This window comes from Abramis brama (assembly GCF_963993115.1).
Source record: "Abramis brama genome assembly, chromosome: 7".
NCBI lineage: Eukaryota > Metazoa > Chordata > Actinopteri > Cypriniformes > Leuciscidae > Abramis > Abramis brama.
Window position 1 is genome coordinate 28,894,037 of NC_139969.1, and position 24,605 is coordinate 28,918,641.

At 38.0% G+C, this 24,605-nt stretch overlaps 2 protein-coding genes across 6 annotated transcripts; both read right to left on the reverse strand.

The window, feature by feature from the left end:
- Window positions 1-79: 79 nt before the first annotated feature.
- LOC311086298 (phosphoglucomutase-1-like) lies at window positions 80-6,701 on the reverse strand. 4 transcript variants are annotated; one of them, XR_014607035.1, is made up of 11 exons: window positions 6,348-6,701; window positions 5,724-5,886; window positions 5,506-5,652; window positions 5,287-5,412; window positions 4,456-4,646; window positions 4,174-4,328; window positions 3,968-4,083; window positions 2,492-2,627; window positions 2,227-2,384; window positions 1,104-1,238; window positions 80-972 (listed from the first exon to the last, which is right to left on the reverse strand). XR_014607035.1 is itself a non-coding variant. In XM_084119108.1 (11 exons), exons 1-11 carry the CDS (start codon window positions 6,603-6,605, stop codon window positions 883-885), a joined length of 1,701 nt encoding a protein of 566 aa, XP_083975234.1. In that variant the 5' UTR covers window positions 6,606-6,701; the 3' UTR covers window positions 80-882. The 4 variants fall into 4 exon arrangements, 1 of the variants encoding a protein (XP_083975234.1); XM_084119108.1 differs by having other exon boundaries at window positions 2,227-2,410; XR_014607036.1 differs by having other exon boundaries at window positions 299-972; window positions 1,104-1,188; window positions 2,227-2,410.
- A 2,471-nt stretch (window positions 6,702-9,172) lies between these two features.
- On the reverse strand, window positions 9,173-15,425 carry LOC311086103 (angiopoietin-related protein 3-like). Of its 2 annotated transcripts, none has more exons than XM_084118820.1 (7): window positions 14,827-15,425; window positions 13,413-13,523; window positions 12,415-12,505; window positions 12,212-12,325; window positions 11,970-12,065; window positions 10,336-10,605; window positions 9,173-9,732 (listed from the first exon to the last, which is right to left on the reverse strand). In XM_084118820.1, the coding sequence occupies exons 1-7, from the start codon at window positions 15,313-15,315 to the stop codon at window positions 9,569-9,571; spliced, it is 1,335 nt and encodes a 444-aa protein (XP_083974946.1). In that variant the 5' UTR covers window positions 15,316-15,425; the 3' UTR covers window positions 9,173-9,568. The 2 variants fall into 2 exon arrangements, 1 of the variants encoding a protein (XP_083974946.1); XR_014607011.1 differs by having other exon boundaries at window positions 9,211-9,732; window positions 10,336-10,558; window positions 14,827-15,404.
- Window positions 15,426-24,605: the final 9,180 nt, after the last annotated feature.

A 24,605-nucleotide genomic window follows, 5' to 3' on the forward strand; every position in this document is an offset into this window, starting at 1 on the left:
GGAATATGAGGGAAAGTTTGGCTAATCATGGAATAGGCTCGTCTGATTTAATTCTTTCTATCTTTCTTTTCTTTTTTTTAATCTGTAATTCAGTAATACCAATAACATTAAGAAAGATTAATAATTACTGTGACAAATGTATTGCTTATTGTTAGTTGATTAATGGGACCTTATGTAGCCTAAAGTGTAAAAACCTTTTAACTACACATTAGGTTGTTTAACCTTGAACCTAAAATATACATAATATAAGTTATGCCTAATGCCTGTATCAGAAATATATAAATATAACTCTCTCTCTGGGTAAACGAGACATTTATTCAAAATTTACTGAATGTACAGCATAGAACAAATGAGACAGATGGGCAACTGTGCAATACTCTTTTACATAGACATAAGTTTTAGCCAACTCTTGACTTTACATCAAAACCCGTCATGAATGAATCATGCTGGAATAGCATTTAATTGTTTTATAGACACCATTCCTTAAATTAGGATATATATTCGTTATCATAAGTTACTTAGCCTACCTGTGTGACAACTGCGTCTAATTTCACGATTATTTCAGCCAGGATAATATTACATTATTACTTGACATCAGTGCTTGTTTTTTGAGTCCAACATGTCGTTGTTGGGCAGCGAATTCACGGATACAAATTTCGTCAGTGGATAGCTCATGAATATTAATTAGGTTATGGCCACGTTGCTCGGTAACCCTCCTGGAACGTCGAGTGACGTAATTAATATTCATAAGCCAAGCAAAGGTGAAGCTTGAGAAAGTCTGTACTCTCTCTGATAAGGCGAGAACATGTTGCAATTATATTTTTCGCTGAAAACAATGAATAAAAAAAAAAGAATGAAAAAGTAAAAGGACATTAAAAGTAATCATGTAATAACAGTAGGGCCTCTTCGCCCGGTTCTTTCGTGTATCTGTGAAAGCTGCAGGGCAATGGTGACGAGCTCTGCCAGCGCCACCTGTGAAAAAAATAAATAAAAAACTTATTACAATAAACATTTTATAGTTCAGTTTAAATGTTATACGATAAGCAAGACCTTGGTATGAATTTTAAAAGAATAAGTTCCATACGAAACAAGTCATCATTTACCTGTGGGTCCTGAAAGAGCTTGCTTAAATCTTTCTCAAAACTGTCGATATACAGGCGAACTGTGGCTCCGAAACTATCGGTCCCACTAAGACGAAAGATTATGCGAGAACCTCCTTTAAAAATGATCCGCAAACCCTACAGGGAATGTTTACATGTTCTTAATATTTATGTTGTAATGTTATACAATTCATTACAGACATTAATCACAGTATTCCTATTCCCTGCCTCCTTTGTCAGCGAGATCTTCCCCTTAAACAAGTTGAACGGTAACTCGCCCAACACCCGGTTTCATTGGTCAACTCAATCCACGTGGCCTGTGGAAAGGTTTAGACAAAAACAATGCAAAAACGAATGTATTTATTCAATTAATGCTTTAGATGTAAAATAAAAGTAAAATGTATTTAAATAAATAAAAATGTTGAGTTAAATAAAAAAAAAAGATGTAGGCTAACATATAGAGAAACTAAATATTTTCCAAATAATATTTTACACTTTTATAATACATATATTTTTATAGTATCTTGGGACTTAATACATATATAGCTGTCTGGAAAAGGTTTTCGTGCATTGATGACAACCTTGTCAAAACGTTGCCCGTTCACACGGATCCACGAAAACTATTTCAAAATGCTATATTCTGCTTCCAGGCCAGTAGTTGGCGATGTCACTTTGTAAAGCAACACTACGCTCCTAGACTGAACATGTAATACGTTTTCACAAATTCTCTTTTTTGTAGTTTACACTGAGACGATAGTTTTCAAAAACTTGCACTTTGAACCCCGTTTTAAAAAATTGTGTTTTCAGGCCCCCAAAATGATGTTGTCATATAAATGAACGGCTAAAATGCATTAAGAAGTTTTCAGTTTTTGCGTAAACTCCCCCTAAAAGAAAACCCCAGATGTAGACAATCAGCACCGTCATTGACCAATGAAATCGTTAGAATCGGCTAGGAGTTAGCACTTAACTGGTTTGGGGGAAGGAAATTAAGTTTTTTTTGTCAAAATGGCATGTTGATATTTCATGTTAACATTTTAGCTTTTATAACAATTAAATAGCTAAATGTCTGCTTTTTTGGTGTCTTTACTTGTATAATATGTATGGAGAATCTACTATAAAAGAGTACCTGATTTCTTGAAATGGTTCCATCCACAGGGTCACTGTACTCAAAATTGTCTGCCGCCTCCACTTGGTATTTCTTTTCCCCCACAGTAAACACTTGCCCAATGAATGCCTTGTCTGAAACCACCAGCTCGAGATCCAACATCATCTCCACAGCCGCATCTAAATCCACCGCCTCATAATCAAATCTGTCATGTGTACATATGTCATCAATATGAAATGTCTGACTAGACTGAATATGTAGAAGTGGTCTTTTACTGATAACACACCTGGTGTAGTAGTTCCTCCCGTAGGTTCTCCAGTGGTCTGTCATAATGTCTTCTACACTTTGCCTCCTCACCGCTAGGATGGACAGCCATGCTAGCACTGCCCAAAGCCCATCCTTTTCCCGGATATAATCTGAACCTATCAAGAAGAAATAGCAAATTTAATCATATCTTCGTTGCCCCATTTTTTGTTGTGGTTGTTTCTTCAACTTCAAGTTTTTTTCTAAAGTTACTTTACTTGTTTACAATGGAAGCAGCAATGTCAGTGATGAGCATATGATGAAAAATAATACATGTTTGAAGAAAACAAAATAAATCACAGCAAAGCCATAGAATAAACATCTGGGTTTAACAAATAACTTTTCAGTGAACAGTTCTTAAAATAACTTTTTTTTGTGAAGAACAATTAAATAACCTGAAGAACTTTTTTCAAGAACCTTTTGTACAATAGAAAGGTTCCATGGATGTCAACATTTTTTCATGTGTCACACTATTAGTGTTACTGTTTGAGCATTAAAAAGGTCTGCAAAGTTACAAATCACACATTCCCTATTCTCTATATCAGTAAACGACAACGTCTCCCTGAAACGCCTTGATAGTAGTCTCGAGTTTTCTTCCAGAAACGAACACGTCACAATATTCCTTATTTAAAAAATTCCCCCCGACATGCACAAGAAAAGGGAGAGAGGCCCTGTTTGCATTAATAGTGTGTTGAAACTTATGGTTATGGTAAAGGGTGTGTGACATTTCTGAAACACGCTCGAAGTAGTCGCCCAATCACAATACACTGATCCATCCGACCAATACATTGCGCTTTTCAGAAGGAGGGGCTTCACAGAGACAGGAACTAGACAGGGGTGCGTTTCCGAAAGCATCGCAAAGTTGTGTTGAACGACAGCTCTCGACCTGTGGTTAGAAGCATAGTTTCTAGTTTGCATGACGTGGATTTAATAAATCCTTATCTTGAGCAAAATAAGCAAGCTGACATTCAGTACAATCTGTATCTTTTATTTGGAATATATGTCATTTACGTCTTTTAGTTTGTCAAGAGATTTAAAGCACCACTTTTGAAGAGTGCGCATTTCCGTACATGCTCTAGTACATAAGATCGAGACTAATTGAATCTGGAAATAAAGCAAGATAACTGAGAAAAATTTGAAATAGTCCGCACCTTAGCATTAATTCGATCTCAAACGGATTAATTAAAAGTAGTTATTACTCCACCACGTGCGTGACGTCATTAACCAAGGTGGTTGAACGACCAATTTGCGACAATATGGTTTCGGAAAACAGTCGTGACTATGGTAGTTAAGCAGTGAGTTATGTCGTTGTACGGGAAACGCACCCCTGAGCGTTACTAACAGACTGGGAAGAGAGGAGATGTTATGTCTGCATCGCCAAAAGTTGCCATAATTGAAGAAAAAAAAGTGTCTTATTATATATTTGTCTTTAAATGACTTGGTACTGTACATTCATTACCTGTGCCAAAACTTTCCTCCCCACCCAGTGAGAGACGTCCTGCGTCCATCAAGCTCCCAAAAAATTTCCAACCGGTTGGAGTCTCGTATAGTTGGATCTTGGTGGCCCTGGCCACCCTGCATAGAAGCGCAGAGTGAGTCGAGATGCAGATGATCCTGGTAAGTGAACATCTTTAATAATGTGAAACATTTAGGAGTAATATTCACATGTCTAGAGCTGCACTGGTGGGCATACTCCTGGCAAAGCCTCTTACTCCTGTGTGCTGGAAGTAAGGAATGCAGAAGATGTTTGCAGCAATGACGGCAACTGAGTCGGAGGGGTTAACAAAGAAGCCATGCTTCCCAAGGATCATATTACGGTCCTAGAAAGAGAGAGAGAGAGCGACTGGGTCAGTATGGGGTCAAGAAAATGTTATACTGACTGTCACTTGAGCACTTTTGCTTGGGTCAAAAGGTTGTATAGCAAGGTCGTGATGTCTCAAAACCTACACCGTCACCATCAAAAGCAGCTCCAAAGTCATACTGTCCACTCTTCATTGTCTCAACAAGGTCTGCGCCATAGGTCAAGTTGGGGTCTGGGTGGCAACCTCCAAAGTTTTCCAAGGGTACACAGTTAATGGCTGAATTTGCAGGGGAGCCCAGCTCCTCACACAGGATCTTCTTCACATACGGCCCAATCACTGTAGAACCAATGGAGGTTCAATAACAAAAGTTCAGAATCAGCCGTTTTAATGAGTCACATGACCAAGTTGTACATATAATAAATTCATACTGAGAGCCATCCTTTCTTTACCTGTTAAAACATTTTCATTGATTCAATTTGAATAAACTCTCGCTGAAGGAATGCTCTGGGTTCAATACAATTTAAACTGCATCTACAGAAACCATGACATTCTGTTGATTACCAGATTAAAACAAGCAAACATTGCATTTACAGTAATGCAATTGCAATGGAAGTCATCCAAAGACTCCTATAATTTCAAGGGACTCATCAATGTGGTATGGAGTTACTCTTCGAAAGAGGAGAGCTGTACCTGCTTTTAATATTATGTCAGATGGCTTGTCTTAATCATTCAGATCACAGCATGTATATGGAAACTCAATCTCGCAGAGAAGTGGGCAGCAGTGCAAGTCTAAACTCATCCCTATCCAACTGCCATGCATGGAAGCATCTTCAACCCATTAAGTAGATGCAGCTGCTGCTCTTAATGCACTTTTCAAAATGTGGAAAATGAACTTGATGAAGTGTTGGCTATGGTGGTAACTCAATGGCTAGATCAGTCTGTTTCTATATCAGTGGAGAGAAATATGGTTCCTCACCTCCATGCATGGCATCTAAACGGATTTGGATGTGATTGTCTCCTGATAGTAACTCCTTCAGAATGGCAAAATCGAAGATGTTCCTCAGAGTGTTGGCATAGGATTCAACTGGGTCCACAATTTCTACTGCATGACAGAATATTGACAGGACATTCTGTTTATTTTTTATGCCATTCTTTTGAATCAACAGCTCAGAAGTTGTGTTGCAAATGTTTTCACCTGTAAAAGGTTTGAATTTGTTCTCCAGGTCGAAGGATTGCTTGCCAATAGTCCCTAGATCAACTCTGAGTTCAGGACAGATAGCATATTCCTCTATGATTCTGCTCATTTGGAAGATTTTATTTGTGACAGCCTCTGGTGCTGGACCTGCATTGAAGATTTACAATGATAACGCAAAAAAATAAAAAATCTTCATAATCACATGTGAGCTATTTTACCTCCATTGGCAGTATTAAATTTGATGCCGAAGTCTCCGTCAGGTCCTCCAGGGTTGTGACTGGCAGTAAGAATGATCCCACCAATGGCTTTAATCTTCCTGATCAAGCACGACACAGCTGGCGTCGACATGATGCCATTCTGACCAATCACAACACGACCCACCTAAGAAATCCATCAGCCCCATTGAATTAAATACCATTTGTTACTGGTCATCGTTTTAGAATGTACAAATTTCAACTGGACCAACATCCTATGAGAAATTATAGAGTGTTAATGTGTTTACTGTAAAAAGTCAAGAATAAATATGGAAAGTGGAAAATATGGAAAAACTGAAAAGTGGTCAGCAATAAACCAGCTATCTATTTGATATTTATTTCCTCACACTGCTTATGTTGAAAATGTACTCTATTAGAGGTAATGTAGTCTATTTGGAGATCTACAGTATTTCTTGCCATCAAACTACAATAGTATAAAGTAGGCTTATAATATGCTACAAAAGATACAGTGCAGGTGTCATGATGCATCTGGGAAGAGAGCCAGGTGTCTATAATGATAACCTGGATGAGATTTAGAAACATATAGTGGTTCCTCATAAGAAAATAACTGTAAGAATTGCAACTGACCCCATTAGCAGCAGCCATCTGCACTATGACCTGAATTGCAGTCGAATTGAAGTAGCGTCCATCTCCACCCACCACCATAGTGGAGCCCTGCCTGTCCCGCAGGTCGATGGAGGAGAAGATGCACTGAATGAAGTTGTGCAAGTAGTTCTTTTTAGACTGGAAAATATGGACCTTCTTCCTCAGGCCACTGGTTCCTGGCCTCTGGTCGAGGTATGGAGAAGTAGGCAACGTCAGCACTTGCAAGGGACTATCGTTCATTGCTCCAAACCGTTCAGGAAGACTAAAGGAGAAGCTGTTATCTCCTCGTAGAGGAGAGAGAGAGAGTGGCGGAAGGAGAAGGAGGAAAAGCCTTGTGCCCTTATGGCATTCCCGAGAGTTGGATTGAAGCTGTTAACGGGCTAAAATTAAACTTGGTAACTGAAGACGGCTTCTCACACATGTGCATGGGCATCACTGTCAGATTCTCTTGCCTCCAAAGGCCTATTGAGGCAGATGCATAAGACGGCCAACAAGGGCTCATTCATATGCACTATTTGCCCAGGCATTTACTCAGAGGCTAAATAGAGCTGATTCTGAGTGAATAAGCCCTGGGTGATCTGGCTGTAAACACTAAATGGGTTGTTTTGACATATTCTAAATCTCCCAGGATAATCTGAGCAGCTAATGAAAAACATGCCATGTCGTTTTATAACCGGACAGTCAGGGTTTGGGGACAGTCAGGGGGGTTTGGGTATTGACTGCAGCATGTCTAAGATCCTCATGGATGAAATTACTGCGTTGATGTGTTGATTATAACAGGTGGTTTAGCTGGCTCCAGAATAAACTGAATAAAAAAAGACCCAGGGGAAGTCCTTACTGCAACAAGACCAGGGCAATTGGGGTAGAAAGAAAGGAAAATCATTTAAGATCCAGGCAAGTTGCGAGGTGAGGCCACCATGGATCAGATTTGTTTGTCCAGCATAATTGGATTGAGATCTAGGGAATTTGGAGGCCAATGCAACACTTTGAGCACTGTGTCATATGTCTCAAACTATTCCTGAACAATTTTTGAAGTGTGGGAGGGTGCATTATCCTGCTGAAAGAGGCCAGTGCCATCAGGGAACATTGCCATTAAGGGTGTGTGGGGTCTGCAGAAATCTAGGTAGTTGGTACATGTCAAAGTAACATCCACATGAATGCCAGGTCACAGGATTTTCACAGCTCAACACTGATTCCCTTCGCCTGCCTTCTTCCCATAGTGCATCCTGCTGCCATCTCTTCCCCAGGTAAACAATGCACACGCACCCGGCCATACACCCAATTTATCTGACATAAAACCTGATTCTTCAGACCAGGCAACCTTCATCCATTGCTCTAAAATAAAGGAAATAAAGTTGGCACTTACTTGCTCCTTGTAGGTGCTTTCGGCGGTGGACAGGAGTCACTCTGACCAGCGTTTGGCTATGCATTGACATATGCAGCAAACTGTGATGCACTGTGTGTTCTGACACCTTTATATCATGGGCTGCATAAAGTTTTTTCAGCAATTTGAGCTACAGTAGCTCTTTTGTGTTGTGCAAGACGGGCTTGCCTTCGCTACCCATGTGCATCAATGAGTCATGAGCTCCCATGACCCTGATGTCGGTTCACTGGTTGTCCTTCCTTGCACCACTTTTGGTTGGTACTAACCACTGCATCCCAGGAGGTCACTGTGATTTTGCTAAGTAAAGCCACGTTTCCACCGCAGGAACTTTCGGGGGTGGGACTTGGGCACTTAACATGCTGATTTGTTAAGTTCACGTAGCATTTTGATTGGTTGACTCCACGCAGCATTTTATTTCAATCACCATTCTTAAAAGTCTGTTGCGGTGCGTGCAGTAAAGGTGATGATACACAGAGCAACTTTTTAAGCAATGTTTGAGCAATGGGCAACCAGATGAGACACAGGGCCCACGACCGATCTAAATTATCCAGATTTATATTTTATTTATATTGCCCATTTTCAATGGGAAAGTGCCAAAGCAACAATCGCTCGGCAAGATTGCCCAGCAACATTGCTCAAAAAGTTGCCCTGTGTATCATCAGCTTAAGAGTTGTTTGCTATTCGAATCAACAATGCAGTTTAAAAATATGACCAATGGGCCGACAACGAGGTTCAGGCTTTAATTCCTGGGACAGTTTGTTCCAGGTAATTTTGGTGGAAATGTGGCTTAAGACATATTTTGTAGATCCTGGAATAACATTCTTATCTGAAAATGTAGTCCTAACCATATCCCTAACTCTACTCATATCTTATCTCTAAAATCAGAGGGGATTGATAGATAACACTGCTGTAGAAGCACCTAACCCTGGTTGTAAGCCTAAACTTGACGTAAACTTTAAACTTGTCCCTCAAATCTGATTGGTTGATTGGAATGTTGTTCCAGGATCAACAAAGATGCTGATGCAGGAACATGTTGTACTTGCACGTTCACCATACAGTCAACACCCCACAAGACTTACTTTTTCCCCCTGCTTCCAACATATGAAATTCAAGAAATGACTGTTCACTTACTGCCTAATAAATCCTACCCCTTGACAGATGCCATTTTAACCACATAATCAATGTTACTCTCTTCATCTGTCAGTGGTTTTAATGTTGTGGCTGATCAGTGTATGTATTATTTTAACAAACTTTAATTAAAAAATGACTGCAATTATTGACAATGCTCAGAAGAGGGCAATGCTGCATCAGCTAGGAACGTCCTTGAACCCCCCCCCCCCCCCCCCCCCTTTTCTCTCTCCCCTCCCCCTCACAGATTTACTTGCTGTCATTTATAAAAAAAAAAATACATAAGATGTTAAAAAACAGCAAATATAATTGAATTTAATGTTAATAAAATTATAAATATAAGAGAATATTTATTGGAAGTAGTTCAAAAATAGCAAATGACAGTCAATATGACATTTGAACACATGGATGAAACTGGCTCTCAGAAGGTTAAATGAGAGGTTTCCTGGTTGGACTCATTGCAATGTAATTAAGATGACTGGTGGAGAAACTGAATCATATGTCCAGCGGCCTAATCATAGTGTAAATGTCCCATTTTTACTGCATCATACTTGATATGTTTATACTCAACAAACTTTGTCATGTCCATTAAAAGGTTATTTTGTAAAAAACAGTATTTATTTGTTCAACAAGAATGTGTATTGGAGCTCTAATAATCCCATACTGTGTTTCTGCACATACTGTTGATATATTAAGGGGTTTGTGGCTTTGTGAGATGACTAATGGAGATTTTTGAGGCCTTGAAGATGGTGGTTCCCCTGCCAGGTTTCCAGTGGGTTCCCTTTTTAGGAGGTCTGCTCCGAATACACTTGCCATTCAGGTTAATGTCGCCGCAAATGCTAAACCACCACCCACCTAAAGGAAACAGCAGCAGTCGTGTACAGAATGACACATTTAATTTCAATTTCCATGCACACAAAAGCATATTATGCACAAAAGAACACACAGGGTTTTTCTCAAAATAGGCTCTTTAGGCTCAGGCACAGGCAAAGCAATACTTTATATATTAATTTTGCACAGCATCACTCAATGAAAAAGGCATGAAAGCCCAGCTAACAGGGAACATTCTCAGAACGTTCTCTCAAAGTTATAAACAAACGTTCTTCCAGTAACGCTAATGGAACAATAGTTCAAAGTTATCTGGTCTTTAATAATATTCTTAACTTAAAAAAAAAAATTATATATACTGTACTGTGCATCGTTCATGGAACTTTTTTTCTTGAAACGTTTTAGCTGGCAGTTCATCAAACATTTCTTAAATTGTTAGCTACTACTTGTATGTTCCAATAGTTTGCAAAATTATAAAACAGAATGTTCCCTTAACATCTGTACAACCATGAAAAAACATTTTTAAAACATTTAAAAAACTGGACATTTTGAACTTTCAAAGAACATAACGTTTTCATAACTTAATGGGAACGTATTTATGTTAGCTGCAAATGATGGCATGTACTGTACCTGTGTAGTCTTGGGCACAGTTTGGATCCTGGTTTCCATCGTTGTGGTCTTTAGTGGAGAACCTGAAGCCAGTGTGCTCGTCCACAGCAGAGCTGGACTCGGCCGACTGCAGCTTCAGATAGATGGTGTAGTTGGAGGCAGCGTCCTCCAGGATATACTGATAAACTATGAAATGCTTCTCCTTCCTCCAGTCCTCTATCTGGACGTGCAGGAGAGAATGTCCCTGACGGGAAACAGCATAGATCTTCTTCAGCCCCAGCCAGAACTCACCTATCAAACACAGACATCTGAGACATCTAGCTCTGTATAGTGTTAGAAATTGTAATATTACTTTGGAATATTATGGCATTCCAATATCATAATATATACAGTATGGTGTGATCTAATTACTATAGGCATTATTTCACATTTTTACATATTAACATCACTCGTTTTAATAATGCTACAGTTTAGATGTATAAAATTATTAAAAATAAAGTATTATTATTATTAAATGTGTATCAGCCAAGTTGCATGCAACCATATTAACTAGTTAAATTTTGCTCTTGTAATGAAAATTATGCTTTCACGGTATGTGTAGTTTTGTTTCCCTGAAATGTATTATGAATATGCCACTCACTTTCTTTTCAATGTTATGATCTTTCTGATATCATTTTTGTTGGTCATTTTAATCATGTTTCAAACAGGAATAAGCTCTGAAACACTGAAATTTAGTATAGGATTTACTTTGAAACCATTTAAATGTGAAATTTTGAAGTAGAAAGACTGAAATAGTATTTTTATTTTATTTGTTTTACAGTGTATACAGTTAGAGTTACATTGGTTGGTCAAGCGCAATGTTTCAACTTTGTAAGGGGAAAAAAAATATTCTTTTTTTTTACAGATTTTCATTTTCAGTTTTATGATTATCTTTTATAATGATCCACTAGTTTTCCACTGACCTTCAAACTCTTATTTTAAATTGTATCACTGGCACAAAATATTTTATAAAATACATTTTAGAATATTTATATTTATTTTTGTATTTTTGTATAAGTAATTTGCCCACTACCAGAAATGTTCAAATCTATTCAAATGAAATAAAGTATATGGATTTCAAACACACACTATAAAAAAGTTGCTGCCTTTTATTTTTAAGTACAGTCAACTTGGTTGTGTAAGTCATTTCAACTTAAAGTAGGCTACATTAAACTGACTTAAAAAAATTAGTTGATTATTGTATAACTTATAAAAAAAGTTGAAAACTGCTTAACTTATTTTGATGAGTTAAAGCAATGTTAAAATATATTGTCATCACTTATTGATCATATATTTGTTTAGCCTGCACTACGACACAAGGCTGTAACCACATGCATGACACTATATTTCTTCAGTAAGTATTCTGAAAGAAATTATGCCTGGATTTCTCATGAGAACAGATTAGGACAAGGATGGCAACATCATAAAAGTGGAATGCTGGTCAAATTGCACATACTGTGAAATTATGTTGTAAAAAATTATACTAAAAGTAGAATGTTAAGATGTCAGACTTTCTCAACACCAAACACACAGCACTCCATTGTGCTCCGCACTATAATCACAGACTGAACACATTTACTCAAGTTTATGAGCACAACATCCTTCATTTAACTCACTGCTGAAGTCTCCAAATCCATCTTCATACTCCTCCCAGGACTGGTCAAAGTCCACAGAGCCGTCATGTCTGCGCTGGATGACAGTGAACACTCCCTCTGTAGATGACAGACCAGTATGCCACAGTCATCTCAAAGTTTAATGAGTCTTTTTGTTGTTGTTGTTGTTGTTGTTGTTGAAGGGAAACACCTCTGGATGTTTTAAGAATTCAGAGATGTGAGAAAGAAATATGTTTTATTCTTACCCTCGGTGAATTCACAATTCACAAGAAAGGTTTTCGACTCGTGTGGTTTAATAGCATACAGGCCGCTGAATTTCTGTCCTCGGTTGAAGACCCCGCCGCAGTCTTTTGGAAGATCTACAACACAACGTGACATACTGGTGTGTAGCCTAACTGAACAGATGCAGTTAACATGTTTCAAAGCCGTTCATTCCTGCCTCCCCTACCGCTTGAGAAGCTCCCGTCGGATGTGAAGTACGGAAGGTATCCTGCGAGGCTGTTGGTTTGCGAGTTTTCAGCAGTTTCCTGGATGCTGAGCTAGATAGCAATTTTGAAAACTCAGTTTTACTCAAAAAAACTTCATAGTCTATTCACACCTATTCAAGGACAGAAGCTACAATAACTATGACGTTTTAATAATCATTCTAATTCTATGAATTAGGCAACAGTGCAGAGGAACAATATTGTTGGAATCACTTTCAGAACGATTTTTTCCATCTAATGATAAACATTACCAGCCAATCAGAATCCATTATGCTTTCAAGAGCAATCAAAATAGACTTTTTTAAGGGATATTGCAGTATTTATTATGAATGATTTATTCGTGCACATAGGCTATAGTTTTTATTTATTTATGTGGCCACATAATCTTTAATCAAAATAACTTCCCCTCCCTCTTGCTCATCTCTTCTCTTCTCTGATGAGTGTTTACTGGCGTGAGGGTGGGACAACCTGTCAATCACATGGCATCATAGCAATAGCAAACCACAACCATCCAATCAATTCCCGATCAAGTCCCACCCAGCATTTATCATCTTTTTCAAGAAGCTGTTTCACTCAGATATACATAGGCTAATTTTAGCGAAAAAAAGACTATCACAAACAAGTCATGCCAAATTTAAGATTGCAGAACTGCATGCTTAAAGAAACAATGTTATTGTGTATTGGTGTGGATGCTAATATAGTTATCGCTCTTGGTGTGAATGGGCCTTGGGGTTTGCAAATCCCATATCTGGCTCAGGTCCTGCTTTCATTATAGGTCTATGGGGTATTTATGCTCATTTTATTGTCTGCTGGATGAAAAGTCCCATCACTTAACAAAGTAATAGCATACTTCACTTCAACAAGCCGCATGATTTAAAATAGCATTCATTTTTTTAATTGCAAACTGTGCAGGATGGGTTACATGCTGAACATATCCACAAATGGTCTCTTAATACTGTACTTTATTTTCCAGGCCCTTGATCTTGGTCCTTTGGTTGTTGAGCTGCTCACTTTGTTCATTCACAGCCTTCAGCAGATCAGTGATGCTCTTTTCCTGGGTCTGGATTATCTCCTAATAGACAACAGCAACATCTTAGCATCTTTTCACCCTCCTGGCCACGGTATAGACACTTCACAATTCACATCTGTTGTGAATGAGATGTTTTCTCTGCGTTATTTTTATACATCATTTATCAAACATAAATGCGAACCTGGCAGGGTTATGCACCATTCATAACTGATATTATGAACTAGTATTTAATTCCTGAATTTAAACTGAGGTAGCAAACAGGATATTTCAAATCAAATTTGGAATGAATTAATGCATGAATGATAAAATGTATACCTGGAGTGCAATGTACTTTTAAAAAAAGTACTATGTTAATAGGAAGGATGTATCATTGTATTATGTTGTGCTAGAAAACACATTGTAATTTTGTGTCGTGTATTTAATTTAATGGAATTTTTTTCTGGCTGAAAATTACCAGTACCTTTTCCGTTTTTCTACATTAATATAATGATATGCATCATTATACATTTCACTATGTAAATCATTTTTGGACCATGGGAGGAAAACACATTTCCCATTATGCACTATTTATGTCACATTGTCAGTCTGTTTTGATTTCTGTCTTTGTCTGTGTTCTGTCAGTTAGTTCAGTTCTGTGTGATTTTTTTATGTTGAATATTTGTTTTTTTATCTGTCTTGACTTTTTTGTATTCTTATTCTTATTATACATTAAATTGCCTTTCCCTTCGGGAAACTCTGTTCATTTGACTGTTTACCTTAGTTTAGAGAAATATTTAGGTGATACTTGATTTTACAGTGTCTTTGTTACACGTTACTGTAGCAATTACTTTAATCATAATAACATGCAACTAACTCTAAACCAAACCCTACCTAACCCTAACCCTATTGTAAGTACATGTAGTTAATTCAAATTACTCGGTACTTAAATGTATAATTACATTGTAACAAGGACACCTTCAAATAAAGTGTTATCAATATTGATATTCAGTTGTCAGGGTATAAAATAGACTTTTTTTTTTTTAATACAATGTTGTGAATATAAATGTTTTGCCCAAAACTTGGAGTAATTATTTTTTTGTATTGCAATTGATTTCCTTTTTCTTTTCAAGTCTTTTCAAATTCCACTTCAACACATGGAAAACACGTGAAAAATTCAATTCAAATTCACAATTATGTATTAAAAACAAAGAGCGGGGTCTAACATTGTGAACCCTGGAACCTGAATAAATGTCAGAAAACTCTTTACACGCACCAAATGAAAACAAGAAAGATGATTAAGATGTTAGGTGTGACCTATTAATAAATCATCTAGCATGTTTGCATTTGAGCCAATTCATAATCATACCTTGAGCGTGGAGATTTCTGCAACATGCTCAGTTGAGAGCAAACTCTGGGACAGACCACTTAACTTCTCCTCCAAGCCTCCCACCTGACTCCTCAGATGATTCCTCTCTTTTATGATATCTTCCACTTTGGAGTTGATCTTCAGCGACATACTCTTTATTTCCTCATTATTTGCTTTTAAGAACACAGTGGTCTTCTTCAGTTCTTCCTCCTCCTCCTTGATTTCACTGGCCAGCGCAGAAAGTTGGTTGAAGGATTTGTCAAAGATGTTGAGCTTTTGGAATATATCATTGATCTGATTCTTGGTATTCTGCACAGAGTCCTTCAGGCTATGGCCCAGCTGTAGGAGGCCGTTCGCCAAAAGCCGAACTTCGTCCAGAGCCGCAAAGTGTGACCGAGTTTCTGTCTGATGTTCAGGCAAGGTGAGCTCTGTAGGAAAGGAATGAGACAGAGACGACACCAGAAGGAGCGACAGTAAAAGCAGTATCATGGTTGTTTCTTTTAAGCTAAGACTGATCTGGTCCTCATAGAGTAAGACGGCCACGGTTTTGAACTTCTTTTATATGCCTCCTCCTGTCAGGCTGTTGATCATTAAACAGCATGGTGGTGACCCCATATAGACCTTTATAAATCCCAACGCTGTCCCAATAGGTAAATAAAGGGTTGAAATGCACAAATACCAACACATTTCAGCTATATTCACATCATGTATCAACATCATTTGTCAAAAGAGAATTTGGATTGGAGCATGATAAAGGTTCAATGACAAATGATAAATAAAATGTAAAAAATCTTTTGAAAATCTTATGCCAACACTTATGCCAAATTCATTATTGTTATTAGGGGCCAAGCACTGAAGGTGTGTAGGTACCTATTGGATCCGTTAGTGTTATTTAAAGTATTATTCCATTTTCTTCTTCCACTCCTGAAGTCTATGGCAGCCCATAGAACCGCTTGTGGGAAAGTTGATGAATTTGGTACACAGATAGAGGACAGTCACTCTAAACTGCCCAGACGGCAACATGGTGTCAGCCCAGATCCGGCCCACACCTGGTACACATCAGATGTGGGCCGGATCTGGGCTGACACTATGTTGCTGTCTGGGTGTCACCAGAGCAATTTGGAGTCTCTAACTTAAACCTTCTAGCGCCACCAATTGTCCAAAGTTTAACTCATGTTTATGCTAATAACTTTTGAATCGTAAGGGCTAGAAACAAAATTTAATGTCATTTTCCGTTAGGAAAATTTTTCCGCCATTTTGAATTTTCCAAAGAACTTACTTTTTCGAACTCCTCCTAGGCCGTTGCTTCGATTTTCACGAAAATTTAACCAGATCATCTTCAGACCATGCCAAAAAAAAATAAAAAAATGTAATTCAAGTTGATTCGTGAAACTGTTCTCGAATAACATGTGAACGAATTCAACAAAATGCACGTCAAAATGAACATGAGGCTATATCTCTGCAACCCTTTAGCGTATTCTGAGTAAAATTGGTGTGTGTTATGACAACCATGACCCGAGGCTACCTGCACAGTTTCGACGCAGTGCCACCTAGTGGTCAGGAGATATGAAAAATGCCTCTTTTTGCTTATAACTTCTGAACTTCTGAAATCTGGTCTCTTTAGATTCTTTGAAGCATGCCGAGTCGAACGAACCCCAGTTTTTCCATATCGGCCATTTTGGGTGTCAGCCATTTTGAATTTTGTTGTAAAATGACTATAACTTAATTATTATTTCCTAAAAAAAGCTTTTTAATAGTTACACAAATATTAAATATTATATTGATATTTTCTAATAAATATCAATAAAAAACATGCCAAACTATTTTAATTCTTTTCAAGAATTACAATTGAATTTTTTTCTTCATTATGATATCAGTACAGCTGGACAACTATTTTTGTAGTATTTTGAGTAGGTTTTATATGCTCTGTTTGTGAGCTATATTGATTCAGGAGAATGACCTGCTGTGATTGTTTTGACAAGATGGAAGAAATAGTAAGGATTTTTTTCAGCCATAAACATCTCTTCTAGAAGCTTACTATACCGCACACTATGAAAATGTCCAGGAGACCGACAGTAATTTGAATAGTTGGCTAGCTTGCATTTGACTGTAGCAGATTGTCATTCAACAAAATGGGGAAACAGCAAAACAGTTCCTGAAGTGCTTATAGGCCCAGTTCACACAGAACAATTTTTGCATTCCATTGCACTGTTATTTATTTATTTTTTCTTTGTAAATATGCAGTAGAAGAGCATCTTGAGTGTTTTTAATGCACTAGCCCCAAAGTTTCAAGTTCAACTTTTAGTTCAACTGTGTTCTTTTCCATTCCACTGCCATTCAGTAAAAAAAAACAAAAAAACAGGCAGTTCATACAGACCAAACAGCACACTACGCTTCTTTTTTAAGTCAGCATGAAAAAGAATTTGCTAGTCTTTTCTTCCATATTGTGACATATATCCATGTAAAATGGCTTATCGAACAAGAAAACATGTAGGACAGGACTTGATTGTGTCCATTGGAATTGGATCGTTGTGGTTTGCTTGATAGTTACACAAAATGTAAAAAAAAAATACTTACATTTTTTTTTGAGAATAACTGCCACGTCACGTCTCGAAAGACTGCCACACCGCCACTCACTGTTTCTTTGGCATCTTGCGAATGAGGAAATCACTTTTTAGAAGGAGTGTCCAGTTAAAAGAAGTTCAGCTTTTGACATGCAACACAACTAATAAAAGTCGGTTTCAAAACAGTGGACCAATCAGAAGAAGCTGTGGGCGGGGCAAGCATGTCAGCATGAGTAACTCTTGGGGTGAATTTGGAATAGCAAACTACCATACTAATACATAGCCTACTTAAAGTGTCACTATTATGCTTTTTCAAATATTACATTTAATGCAGTGTGTAATATATCTGTCTGTGAATGTAAACGGTCTGCAAAGTTGTAAAGTCGAAAGTGCAAGATAAATAAAGTTATTGTCTCCCAAAAGAAAGAATCGACTCAGAAACGCAAACGAGTTGCCAGGAATTCCAGTCTCATGGAGCAAGATTTGTTTTACAATCTTTAATGTTACATCGGTCAATCACGTTAGTGGTCAGCTAACGTATGCGCTGTTATTGAAACAGTTAATACAGTTCCCACAAGTGCACCGCAATAAATTTTAAATATTCACATCGGTTTGTTGATGGACATACACTTGTTAATGCTGATGGTGAGGAATTACAGTTGCAACATCTCAAAATATACAGTACGTCAAACTGAGTAGCATATCACTGAGAAACTTCCTGCTGAAGTCGTCTTTGTGATGGAGGTTCAGGTTGAATAACTAGTTCTTCCAATGTTTCATAATCAGATTGATATGGTAAACTCGACACCATTGTTACTGTCTTTACGGTGTGTACAATCGCTGAGGACTGAGGAAGCCTTCGGAGCTGAAATGTAGTCATGGTAATGGTCGTTCCATTTACGACACATGCTGTAAGCGGTTGACCAGTCACAACAGACTGGGTTACACTGTAAAAAAATTGCTGTAGTTTTGCAGCTGTTTGCCAGTAACGTACTGTAGATTTAAATCAATGTCATTTACTGGCAACAGTTTGCTCAAAGTTAAATGAACATTAAACATTAACAAGTCTCTGTCTTTACAGAATAAAACTATAAAATAACAACCTAATGCAAAGCATTCTGGGAACCAGAAATCTTCATCAACCTTTTTCTGTTTTTTTCCTTCAGATTTTGGTTCCCAGAATGCTTTGCATGAGGCTGTTATTTTAGTTTTATTCTGTAAAGATAAAGACTTGTTAATGTTTAATGTTCATTTAACTTTGAACAAACTGTTGCCAGTAAATAACATCGATTTAAATCTACAGTAAGTTACTGGCAAGTAGCTGCCAATAATACTGTAATTTCTACAGATTTTTTTAACAGTGTAGTGACAGACATATAGTGCAACACTTTTTATATTTTACCATTATTTTGAAATTCAAGTGGCCCTTTCCGATTATAGAGCACTAGATGTGACGCACTGTGGTCATTATGACAAAATAACCCTCCATTTAGTAATGACAGCTTCTTTGATTTTGAAAAATCAAAACAACAAGGTTACCCAAGACCGTTGTGTGTGTGTGTGTGTGTGTGTGTGTGTGTGTGTGTGTGTGAGAGTCATTGGGCTACGGCTGCTAATATCATTAGCTCTGACTTCATACTTCATACAGCTCTCCAGTGTCCTACTCTTCAAAATACAAAACCAACTATTAGCTATAACTACACCGCTGTCCATTGCCATATGGCACTGAGATTATTTCCTGTTTTCCTGAAAAATCATTCTGTCGCCCTGTGACTTCTATTTAAGCAGAAGACTCAGGATGGGGTGACCTCAGAATTTTTAATGACAGTTGATTTTTTTTCAACTGGCTCAAAAGTCAGTGAGTGAGCCAAAGAAAACACAGATGATTTTATAAGAGGCTGATTCTAAAAACTTCATGAACTTTTGTCATGACCTTCACAAGCTGAGGTCTAAAAATAACAATTTGTGAGTTCTGTTGCAGTCAAAGCAGATTTCCAATAAACGTAAATCAGAAAGCTTTGGGCCTCTTCCAGTTAAACGTTAACTTGCATAAGGATGACACAGTAGATACAACAAACCTGACCTTACCTCCATTTCTGTCCAAAACAGGGAATATGTGTCTGTCTGATAAGGTGTCCAAGTACAAATTTGTGTGAGTATCTTGGGTTTATGAATCACACTTTTGTTGTTTAGGGCTTGGGTGAATGCTTGAATTTCTCATGGGCCAGCAATCAATCTTTATCCCTAGTTTGCAGTTTGTTTGGTTTGTGGACTCTTTTGAAGAAGGATTGATAAGGCCACATTTGCCTCCTAATTATGGGTTTACTGCAGCAGAATACACACAGATTGTACACAATGCACATGATTTACAACCTTCTCTTACATCACTGATGATTCAACATGTGGTACACATGTGCATACAAGCATGGATAAGTGCACATGATGTGAATATATTTGAGAACCCCCCCTTTAGACAAAATCTGAATACAATTAAGAAGGAAACTGAAATAGCTAAATTACAGTAATTTCAAGACAGACTATAATGTATGTTATGATTTAGCTAGTAAAATAACCATACAAGTGAAGAATTTATTGGCATAAGTAAATAACAAATCATAAGACATGGTTCAGAATTGGGTTTATTTGATTTTATTTATTTAGGGCTCTACAAATGTGCATTTATTTCCCTGGAGGCAAACACATATACAGGTAAATAATCTAAGCAGGGAAATGTTTTATATGCTAATATAGTTTCCTATATAGTTTCCTCTAAGAGACACCATTTGAAACTGATCCCATTAAAATGAGTTTGCAGAACTGAAAGCTTTTGAAAACTTTAAAGGGCACTGTCACAATTTGAGTCTGTTTGTCACGTTTTTAGTGTGTTCATGTCTGATTTGACTTTATTTCTAAAAAGAGACTGCTGCACTTAGATCCTGTTTTTAAAGGGGTCATATAATGGTACATGCACTTTTACAAGTTGATTGTACTGAAATGTTTGTTGGCAGTGCCTGTACACAACCATCATAAAATGATAAAAATCCATCCAGTGTTTTTTTTTTAAAATCTTCTTATATGTTTCCTCCTGTCTCAAATCATGCTGTTCGATATTGTGACGTCACAATATCGACGCCCCTCCCACGATGGGTGATTGACAGCAGCGTTTCAAACACAGACCCGCCCTCGCGCCCTCGTGAGCGAGCTGTCAATCATAGCACGCGCCGACGCGCGTTCATTGTTGATAGCTGGAGTGCTGAGTAGAATGGCGTCTAACGATTGTGGTGTTCTGTTCTTGGGTGTAATAATGAACACAGCAGTCATATTGATGATGTTTCTAAATTCGAACCGCTGAAGACGCAGTGGCTGAGTTTGCTTTCGAAGGGAATATTCCCCACGATCAACGTCAATGCTGTCATGTTTGCGCGAATCATTTCACCAGACTCGAGACTGCTTTACAAACGAGGGTCAGTATAAAGCTGTTTTTGCTAAGAAGCTGCTCCAGAAAAAAGGATCAGCTAGGCTACCAACTATTCGTGTTCCTGCTGAACCTCCAGAAGAACAAGTGAGTGTAACGTTTTATTGACCTTTATATTAATCTTTATTAATCTTTGTAAATAGCTTGCACGCTTCACGATGAATGTGGCTATTTTTACACTCAGGGTACATTATGGCATGTTTTCTATGTACGACGTTCTCAATATAATTCATAATCCCACGTTTATAATGAACAACGCGTTATGGTTTTTGTATTATTATTTTAAACGGTGTACGCACAGAACAGAGGGGCGGGGTGAGCAAAGCTCATTATCATTTAAAGACACATGCACTGAAACGGCGTGCTGAAAACAGAGCTGTTTTTGACCAGGTAAAATTAGTGTTTTCTTACAATACTAATGAGAATTTTTAATTAAAGTATATTACAAGCTTTTAATTTAGACCCTAAAGAATCATATTATCTTGTACAAAAATGACATTATATGACCCCTTTAATGTTCAGTTCTGTCACCGTTGGTTGCAGCAGAGATGAAACAGGATCTAAGTGCAGCAGTCTTTATTTAGAAATACACTCAAATCTTAACAAAACAGATTCTCAGGAACCGGATCATGAACAGAACACCAGACCACAGATGGATCGAGCAGTCTCCCTTGTCCGACTACGCCAAGGGACTCACTCACTCGAGGACCACGTCAGAGACTTTTTGAACATTGCTAATATCACTGACCTCCCAGACTTCGCTTTGACTTTTTCCTTCGTTTTTGACTCAACAACCAGATACAATCCAAACTCATCCGTGATGGTCCTCGAGGGTCACTGAGTGAGTTCCTAGATAATGCCCTTCGGGTGAGCGGCTCTGCTCTTACGACATTCCTGCAGTAGCCAGAGTCCCCAGCCGCACGCCTGAAGCTTCAGCCAAGATGGCCACTGTGGTGAAGAGATGAGTCCCACCTTAGGACCTCAGTATGCCTGATCTAAAGCTGTTCTCATGATAACTTGTTGTAGCTAATGTGAGCTGTTATGTAGGCCTACAGCTAAATCCCACTGCTATGTACAAAATAAGATAAAAGCAGTTTGTAAAAACATTTTAAGCAAGTAGTCTAGCAGTTTTCTACCATCAAGTAATATATTCATTTGTAAATGCTTTTCACAGTACACACAGCTTTACAGAAAAACAGACAACTATTGCATAGTATATGAATTGTATATGTAAGCTAACAAAAAAACAAAACAAAAACACTAAGAACGAGAAATGTTTAATTTCAAAATCTATAGCTTCAGTTACAAGCTAGTATATGAAACACGTTAAAATACTGTAACGCAGTATGTTGTTGTGGGAAGAAGGAGGCGGGAACCGCCGAACGTTCAGAGACTTTATAAATAAATAAACACAAAATGAAGCTCTGTCATGGTTCCCCTTGTCTTGTATGGACTTTTGTTACAGTATTTCCTGTTGTGCGCCATGTTTTGTAGTCCTTTGTGGTTTTCTTGTTGATTAGTTCCTGATTGTTCCCAGGTGTGTCTTGTTTGCCAATCACCCCATGTGTATATATACCTCAGTGTTTCTCATGGTCTTTGTCTTGTGTTGTCCTATGTGGATGTTATGTGTGCTCTGTTACTGCATTTGCATCCTCCTCTGTCATTTCTGAACTGCCAGTCATAACAGGCCAGTTCCCTTTCGAAGGAACTAGTGTCAACTTTCGTGTCAGCTAGTCTATTGGCGAGAGTGAGCGAACGGGCGGGTGACGTAACGAACAGGAAAGGATAACAGCACATCCGGTCTGACCGGCGTTAGCTTCTGTGCCTCAGCAAGCGCTCTGTGTTTATGGCCAGGCACAGGTTTATGTTGTGGCCACTGCAGCCTACCATGCCCCCCTGGGGGGGTTATCTGTCGGAAGAGATCCTCTTATAATACGTTTCCTTCGTGGCACCCTAAGGCCTGCAGTTCGTACCAGAGTTCCAGCTCTGGTTCTCCCTTCGAGCCTCTTGATTCTGTCTCAGAAAAGTTTCTGACCCTCAAAACTATGTTCCTTCTAGCCATTTCCTCACTAAAAAGAGTAGGAGATCTTCAGGCCCTAACGGTATCTCCTTCGTGCCTTGAGTTTGCACCCGGGATGGTCAAAGCGTTCCTCTATCTGAAACCAGGATATGTACCAAAGTTTCCAACCAATGCCCCATGGCCTATCGTACTGCAGGTGTTGTACGTACGGGCATTCTCGTTCCCAAAGTGTCATCGATGCAGTGTGAGTTCCCTCGAAAGGGAACGTCTCAGGTTATGACTGTAACCCTAGTTCCCTGAGTAGGGAACGAGACGCTGCGTCACTTTGCCGTACTTCCTACATCCCTGTGATCGACTTGCTTCGGCTTTTATCCTTTTCTGGTCGTGACGTCACCCGCCCGTAGCGCTCACTCTCACCATTGGACTAGTTGACACATGTGCTTCTGACGCAATCACACAGGGGCGTTCCCAAAGCGCCATCGTCGCAGCGTGAGTTCCCTACTCAGGGAACTGGTTACAGTCGAAACCTGAGACGTTTTCAGGAAACTGTGCCATTTGTGCCTTTTCCCACTCTTAGACCCAAAGTACCAGGGCTATAACTGTCAGAGACAAAATATTATGAGAGTAAGACAAAATATTATGTGGTTATAGCCTTGCACAAAGAGTTTATTTATTTATAAATCACATTATTTTAAACCAGGACGTCAGTTTGGACTTCATATCATTTAAAAATACATGGTTTATTTAATTTACATAGTTTATATCTTCTCTAAATATATCATTGTTTTAAAGGGGGGAAGTCATAACATAAGGTTGAGCAAAAAATGTGGGATGATTTTAGGAGACAAAACTGTAGAAAAAAAAACCTAAGTTGTAATATAAACAAAATCTCAATTTAAGAATTTTTTTTTTTTTTTCATCTGCAACCCAATCAAACATAGATGGTGATGAACAGAGACTTACAAATTGTCTCATATTCTGATGAAAAATAACAATATTTTATTTTAAAATGTGTTTTGCTTCACACAGTGTAAACAGTGTTAAGTCTATAAAAATAAAAAAATGTATCAAGAATGACAAACTGACAAAAGCAACTGGCTGCTATTAGCAAAAGGAAAGACCTGCATGTTTCTTTTGTCACTGAGTTGTGGAAGTCTATCTATGCACGCTTGTTCCCATCACTCATGCAGGACCACCTCAGATGACTGAAGTCATTCTGTTTGGTGGGTGTCACATGCAAGCCATGCATTTTCTTGAGGCTGTTTTATGTCCCACATTGCATGTTAGTCAAACTGTTAGATTGTTCCTGTAATTTTCATAGTTAGCTCCACCAAGTGACTTTACACATTATATAGGCTACTGGGTATAGAGCATAGAGCCACAAGCATGCAAACCATCAAATTGTAGTTTTATGCACTGCACTTTAAAAACGTGTACTTTGTAATAATGTCAAATTAAAAGTTTTACTTTAAAGTACATTTTAAACCATTGTTTTAATAATCTTTTGTCATGCTTTAAAGTACACTTATTTTGATGTGTTGACTAAAATACTAAGTGTGTGTTAAGTGTAAAGTGCTTGATTAAAATGTTACTGTAGTGTGTTATTTGATATGATATTTAAAGTTAATATACTTTAAATGTACGAAATTGCAACTACAACACATGTGTAATTACAAATCTATTACAATACATAACATAGGCTACCAGCTTCAGTAAAATT